A 7,526-nucleotide genomic window follows, 5' to 3' on the forward strand; every position below is an offset into this window, starting at 1 on the left:
TGTGCACTATCACTTGGCAACTAAGTGTCGCAAACAAACTTCGTGGCTGCTACGCAATTGATATTCTTCATTGTTCATCACGTCCATGCCGGCCTAGCAACCTTGATTTAATCCTTTCAGCGTCCGTTTTAATAGGCTACGACATCTCTAATAGTTAACGCTTATTGGTTGCATTTCTGGAATTTGGGAGTAAACGATTTCCGATTGGGTGCGTAAAATCTCTGCATAGATACTATTGGTTGCCGAGGTTTGCGTGCACACTCGGGTTGATTTTGACGCAGCTAATGTAAAACCGGCAATTCGCCACACGCGCTGCTGCTGCCAGTATCCGAGCTAAAGTCTCACAGCTACCGGCACGGGAGGTGGTTACTTCAAAATCGCTTCAAACTCCACATCAAACATATTATCGATTCCCTCCTGGTAAGTGTTTTGGGGATTTCACGTGTCGTGTTTGAAAGCACGCGATCTGTTTTTTATTTCCGTACGTCTTGTGTTGCTGAAGCTGTTAGCTTATTGAGTCTCCGTTAGCCCGTGCGCAGCTAATAACCATGTGCTTGACGTAAAGCCTAATTTTATAACGCTTGCCCGTTCCTATCATTTTCACATCAATACGTTACACACGAGTCACATCGAGGTCCCATGTTGTCGTGCGTTTGATAAAATGCGTTGTTAGGCCACCGGCGTGGGATTTCGTTAGTCGACGCATTGAGGATTAGCATTAGCCACGTTCTTCAGCTCAATGCTAGCCGACATTTCCGTCAGACAGAATCCATCTTTACTTACTCTTTTATATCGTGTTATAGCTATATTTATTTAGTAAATGCACGGCGGACATACGCGTTAACCTTAAATAATCCACTAATATTTATATATGCACTGTTTAATCCTGCAAACGAGAATCTGGTTCAACATAATGCGGCGTAGGTCTGGACACGTGCCTTATTCGTCTGTTATAATGAAGTGGATTTGCTCTTAATATATTTCAAGCATGTTCTTAGCCTCGGCGTGATCACAAAAGACCAGGCCCGGGGTGGAAACGAGGCCTTTGGAGATAAACGGGCCTGGTTGTGTGCCTCTTATAATGGACCGATTTCCTTACAATACCACTCGGGGGGTTTCTTTTCGCTTTAAAGTGATACTGTACGCGATACTCAGACGGTTTTTATGATCCACGCACATGGGGTGTGACTTCCTGGAGAAATATCGTCGTCCGTCGATAATAAACCGCCTCATTGCGTCTCGATCTGGATTGGCTTAACAAAGGGTTTCAGTTTCACCAAAGGGTCTGTCGTGTTTCATTTCTTCGCCTTATGCGCTTAACGCATCGTTATGAACTGTCGTCTTTTTAACTTTTAGTTGAAACCAGTTGACCAAAGAAATGGTGATGGAGAAGCCAAGTGCCCAGCTTGTCGGGCGAGAGTTTGTCCGACAGTACTACACCCTGCTGAACCAGGCGCCCGATTACCTGCACAGGTGACTGTTTGTTTTCTGAGATTTCTCATTTGCGCACATTTTATGGTAATCCCATGTAAACGCCTAGTAGTGCTTACACATCTAGATTTGTAGCTGCAACTGACTTGAAAGTGTTTTTCTTCTCAGGTTTTATGGCAAGAACTCGTCTTATGTTCACGGCGGTCTGGACGGTAATGGCAAACAAGCTGAAGCTGTCTTCGGCCAGTCTGTGAGTTTCATATCCAGTGCTCGTCTCCCTTTCAATCCCATTACCTGTGGTTTCATGTTGATGTTTTTGTGGTTTTAAATAGGAAATCCATAAGAAGGTAATGGCTCTGAGCTTTCGTGATTGCCACACTAAGATAAGGCATGTGGATGCCCATGCCACACTGAATGAAGGAGTGGTGGTGCAAGTCATGGGCGAGCTTTCCAATAACATGCAGCCCATGAGGAAGTTCATGCAGACGTTTGTTCTGGCACCTGAGGTATGAAGGTTTCTTATTCTTACCAGGTGTCGATAGCGCTTTGTTACCTTAACTGCATGTTTAGACCGGTGTTTATTTTTTTTGTTGCACTATTTAGTATCTTGTAAGGAAATACAATTTTATGACATTGTGTAGGCGTGTCTATTTTTTCCAATCTTCCGTATTAGACTAATTAATACAAGTTTAATTAAATGCAGTATTCAAGATCAATAGATGTTTATCGTGCCTGTATCAATTTGGTGAATTTAACTTGGATTTAGTTTAGACCATTTTTAATTTGTTTTGCCGTGTCATCTTCCTAGGGCACCGTTGCGAATAAGTTCTACGTACACAATGATATTTTCCGATACCAGGATGAAGTATTTGGCGACTCCGACTCAGAACCTCCTGAGGGTGAGCAGCTGATGTGCACTCTTGATGTATTTACTGGCTCTTTAGAGCAATTTGTCTCACTGTGAGGAGATGATTTCATTCTTGTCTTGCTGTTGACAGAGTCTGAGGAGGATGTGGAGGAGCTGGAACGGGTCCACTCACCTGAGGTGGTCCAGGATGAGCCTGCCGGATACTACGAACAGCCACCATGGTAACTATAAGTTGAACTATAATAGCCTTGTGGTGGACTCTTCAACATAATGGGCTTATTTACATTTATTGCGGAATTATTAGTCACCATTTGATTTTTTTACTGGGTTTTGCAAGTATCTAACCAGTAATAATTGCTTCTCAACTTAGTTTTATGCCTAAATAGAAAAAACTAATTAGACATCTATTGGCTTTAAGTGTTGAGCCAGAGGGCCCACTAGAGGAGTTAGCGGTGACCCCAGAGCCCCAGCCTGAGCCAGAAGAAGAGGTGGAGTCCGAGTCAGCAGCTGTAGAGCTGAAACAGGAGCCCGTCAGTCTACCCGAGACTCATTCTGAGGAGAAGACTCAAAGAACTCCCACTTCACCCACGCCTGCTGACACCGCACCCACCATGCCAGAGGACAGCCGGGTAAGATGCTCATCACTCTCTGCTGCTGTTCTCGAGGGCCACTTTCCACAAATGGTTCAGATCCGACCTAAATGAAACACGCCTGCATGTGATTTAAAGGGTCACTTCACCCAAAAATTTCAATTGTCATTTACTCACCTTCGAGTTGTTTCAAATCTGCATAAATGTCTTTTGTTCTAATGAAAACAGAGAAAGATATTTGGAAGAATGCTTAAACCTAACAGATCTTGCCATTGACTCAACCATAGTAGGAATAGCATTTTTATTGTTGAACACCAAAAACAGTTTGAAGAATGTAGGACAGCAAACAGTTCTGGGGCACTTTTGACTACCATTATATTTTTTCCTACTATGGAAGTCAAGGGGGGTTAAAATCTGTCGGGTTATAAGCATTCTTCCAAATATCTTGAACTGTGTTCATCGGAACAAATACATTTATACAGATTAGGAGCAACTCTAAGGTGAGTAAATGACTGAATTTTTGAGTGAAGCAGTCTTGAATACTACACAATACTTGAATACTTGAATGCTGGACCACATCCGGAGTCTTATGACAACTAAACTTTGCAAAACTAAACTGACATAACAGACTGGTTAAATGAGTGCTATAACTGCTTTCAAATTTTTCTTAGCCATCCTCATGGGCTTCAGTCACAAGCAAGAATCTCCCACCAGGAGGAGTGGTCCCTGTGACGGGAGTCCCTCCACATGTTGTCAGAGTTCCATCTGCTCAGGTAGACAAACATCTTTCGTCATAAATTACTTTGTCTAATGATTTATTTATAGAAGGTTGTAATTGTAGTTTTAGATGTGATGTGTGACTTAAATACATTATCAAAAATGTTAAACGTGAGCTATGGTCACTATTAATAGTGATTGTTTGTTTATAGCCACGTGTAGAGGTGAAAGCAGAAACACAGACCACAGCACAGAGACCCCAGAGAGACCAGAGACCACGTGACCAAAGGCCAGGACCGTCTCCAGCTCACAGAACACCTAGACCAGGAGGTGTGAAATTTCTCCTGTGATCTGCCATGTGACAAACGACTGTGTTAAATTGCTACGACTTGTAATTTAGCTAGTGTTGCCTGTACTTTTTCCATTCTTCATTAGCTGATTTGGCCATTTGTGTATAAACTTCAGTGGCTCGTGTGAAACTGCTTAAGGCAGCCTCAGCACAGTTTAATTCCTGTCTGCGTACAAATAGGATTTCACCCCGCTAAATGGAAAGTTAAATTAAAAGCACAAATCTTGGCTGGTCCACTAGCACACTGAGAGGACGTGCATCATATGCAGATTGCAGTGTCATTCGTCTTATGCGTCATCTGGTTTTTAGCAGTGCGGGAGGGGGAGAGTGGTGAGTCAGAGGTGAGGAGAGCAGTCCGGTACCCCGACAGCCACCAGCTCTTCGTTGGAAACGTGCCTCACGACGTGGACAAGACTGAACTCAAGGAATTCTTTGAACGTGAGTTTATAAAGCAATGCATTTACATATGTTCACGTTCTCATTGCATGTGCTTACCTGCTTAATTTGTCTTGTGTAGAATATGGTACAGTCCTGGAGTTGAGGATCAACAGCGGTGGCAAGCTGCCTAACTTTGGATTTGTGGTATTTGACGATTCTGAGCCAGTGCAGAAGATTCTCAGCAATCGGGTACGTTCAACCCTCTGATGTCACGTTTTCTCAATGTACTTTAAGAAATGCAGGATGATCAGAATAACCTCCTTTACATTTCAGCCCATTAAGCTGCGAGGAGATGTTCGACTCAACGTGGAGGAGAAAAAGACCCGCTCTGCCCGTGAAGGTGACCGGCGAGACATCCGCCCCAGAGGCCCCGGTGGACCGCGAGACAGGATAGGCGGTTCAAGGGTACCACCCACCCGTGGAGGCATGACTCAGAAACCTAGTTTCGGAGCCGGTCGCGGCACAGGATCCAGCGAGGCCCGCTACACGGCACCCCGTCAGTGAGGCAGCTCCAACGTCATTCGCTGCTGATGCAAGTCACCCTGGTTAACACAGATGGTTTCCCTTGTTCCCTGTCTCCATCCCCCACTCCAGGACCCAGGAGTGTGAATTCTTCATCTGGACTCTTCCTTTTATTTCTGAGTTTGAACTTGAATTTGTTGTAGAAAAACAAAACTACTTGAATTGGGGAAGGAGAAACCTGGCATTTCGTTCTCTCCCTGTTTCTTAAAGGAACGTGTTTTTACTGCTTGGGCAATCCTGTGTATTGCTAGCACCCGCTTTCAGGTCAAGTGCAAGTATGGTTTTATTTGGAATTGTTGCCAAGTCGAATCATGGTTGTGTGTGAGTGACTATCTAGCATGTAAAGAATCCTGTTTGCCTTCTACTGTTGCACTTCATCAAGAATGACAACATTTTAACAACTCCACTGATGAGAGAACAAAATAAACTATGTACTATTTTGAAGCATGAGTGTGTCTTGTCTGGGAGATAAGGTTAAGAGGGTTTTTTCAAGGTTATGAAGAAATATCAGGAACTTAAAGACATTTTAAATGAGTCATCACCTTTTTTGGGGTTATAATTGATGTGAATGCAGATCTAATTTAAAAGGGCTCTCCGGTAGTACCCAATCCCTCACATTCCATCTGAGGAGCCTCATACCATTGGTTCAATCTTTTATCCCCATTGTTGCCAAGCTATTGTTGGTCATAATGGCTAAAGTCGATTTTGCAACTTATCGGCATCTATCACCCAGCTGCCAAAGTGATGAGATTTTGCAATATTGTGCTGCTGCTCTCAAAAAATATCAATAAGATTTATAATCCCAGCAGTGTTTCTTTACAGATATATCCTGAGGCTTACGGCGGCAAATCATCTTTCCATTTTCTCTGTCTGATTCCATTACTGGTGTATCATGAAATTATTGACCCTAATTATGAATTCATGTGCACGCATCAGACTAAAGGTTTACAAGCCAAGCGTTTTAGAAAGTGAATTAACAGCAAACGTGATTAGTTGGTTACAGGTGTGTTGACCAGCAGGTGGCCCAGCATTAGTATTCATGAAAGCGGGAGGGCTTTATACGTTTCTCCTCTGCTTGCATATTTGAAGCCCCCACCTCATGACCCATGTATGAAATGTCTTCATACAGCTGGCAACAATTCCCCTCCCAGATGGACCCTTACAAACCTTTTTATCACAAGTCACCATCCCAGCCATTTAAAAACCATACAACAGTCGTATTATCTACCCATTTACCTCATTTGTGAGTCAAATTGCTTCTCAATTGCATTTAGTTAATAAAGCCAAATGCATGCATGTTTAAGCTAAACTACAAAACAGACAAATGCTTTAAGGATATTAAAACAGGGATATGTCAATATTAATCTGGGACTTTAAATTGCAAATGTAAAAAAATTAAAATTCTTGTATACAATATTTGGCAAAGTATTGTATAATGACAGTAATCTTGTAATCCAAATTATAATTTTTTTAAATAAGTGTAATCCGTAAACACACCTTAAAAACGGAGTCATGAAAATGAAATGTGTAATATTTTTTATATTCTCAGGTTAAAATGATGTAATTATAAATCAACCCCAGGCCATGTTTCATATAAACAGTGCGCACAAGCACACACACTATGGGTCTTCATAGAAACTAAAATTTGTATTTACAGGAATAAAGTAAAGGAATAGTTCATCTTTCAAACGAAGAAACTCATTTCAAACCTGTATGACTTTTATTCTTTTGCAGAACATAAAAAATATATATTTAAAAATGGCGTAAAAGAAAACAATTGGTTACCATTGACTTGCATTGGGTTTGTGTCCATACAATAGAAGTCAATGGGGACCAGCGGTTTCTGTTACTAACATTTATCAAAATATCTTCTTTTGTGTTCTGCAGAAGAAAATCGCACAGGTTTAAAATGACAAAAGGATGTGTAAATAATGTAATTTTTGTTTTGAAGGTGAACTATTCCTTTAATGTCTCTCAAATTATGTAACCAAGTACAACAGCAGTAACATTATTATACCATGTGTTCACATCATTATTTAAAAAAGAAGCTATACCCATTATATACAACTTATGGTTTTTATATCTATTTATACAATCAAGTATTACCGTTTAAAATTTGACTTTGTTACTTATAGGAATAGTAATATTTTTTAATTTAAGCAACACTACCTTGACATTCTTGCCTCAAAAATATAAAATGAATTCAGAAACTGAAATCGTCATCATCATTAGGTCATACCTGCATGAATAGATAAATAAACATATCTATTGAAAAATATGCATCACATCATTGATCAAGTCACACCAGCTGTTGAGAGAGTAAAGGTGCAGCTCTCACACAATTCTCACAGACAGTTCAGTTATTTTAGTTCAGAAAACCTTTAATAGTAGAATTAGATTTAGCATTAAGACATATTTCAATAAATATTGTGTTATATACAGATACAGCAGAAATGGTACATTCCTTTTTTTCTTCAAATTGCTCACATTTCTGTACAAGCCAAAAAATATCTGCCATTTTATTTCTATTCATGCAAAATTCCATGTTTTAGTATTGGAACATAAAAATAAGGATCTGCTTTTATTTTTCACCCATTGGAAGTGCACTCGG

The 7,526-nt window shown here is 40.8% G+C and overlaps 1 protein-coding gene across 2 annotated transcripts; it reads left to right on the forward strand.

Moving 5' to 3' along the window:
- The first annotated feature begins 220 nt into the window (after positions 1-220).
- Positions 221-6,327, forward strand: g3bp1 (GTPase activating protein (SH3 domain) binding protein 1). 2 transcript variants are annotated; one of them, XM_079480605.1, is made up of 12 exons: positions 221-420; positions 1,357-1,473; positions 1,600-1,681; positions 1,764-1,937; positions 2,240-2,330; positions 2,430-2,520; positions 2,718-2,928; positions 3,561-3,662; positions 3,819-3,936; positions 4,265-4,393; positions 4,473-4,582; positions 4,667-6,327. In XM_079480605.1, the coding sequence occupies exons 2-12, from the start codon at positions 1,379-1,381 to the stop codon at positions 4,895-4,897; spliced, it is 1,434 nt and encodes a 477-aa protein (XP_079336731.1). In that variant the 5' UTR covers positions 221-420; positions 1,357-1,378; the 3' UTR covers positions 4,898-6,327. The 2 variants fall into 2 exon arrangements, with proteins under 2 accessions (XP_079336731.1, XP_079336732.1); XM_079480606.1 differs by having other exon boundaries at positions 256-420; positions 4,268-4,393; positions 4,667-5,361.
- The last annotated feature ends 1,199 nt before the right edge of the window (positions 6,328-7,526 follow it).

This window comes from Barbatula barbatula (genome assembly GCF_947034865.1).
Source record: "Barbatula barbatula genome assembly, chromosome: 18".
NCBI classification, from domain to species: domain Eukaryota; kingdom Metazoa; phylum Chordata; class Actinopteri; order Cypriniformes; family Nemacheilidae; genus Barbatula; species Barbatula barbatula.

Bases quoted from the DNA above. Each gene is read 5' to 3' on its own strand.
- g3bp1 (XM_079480605.1), top strand. From the start codon at position 1,379: ATGGTGATGGAGAAGCCAAGTGCCCAGCTTGTCGGGCGAGAGTTTGTC. The intron at 3,937-4,264 runs GTGTGAAATTTC...TCTGGTTTTTAG, and splicing joins CAGAACACCTAGACCAGGAG to CAGTGCGGGAGGGGGAGAGT. The intron at 4,394-4,472 runs GTGAGTTTATAA...TGTCTTGTGTAG, and splicing joins ACTCAAGGAATTCTTTGAAC to AATATGGTACAGTCCTGGAG.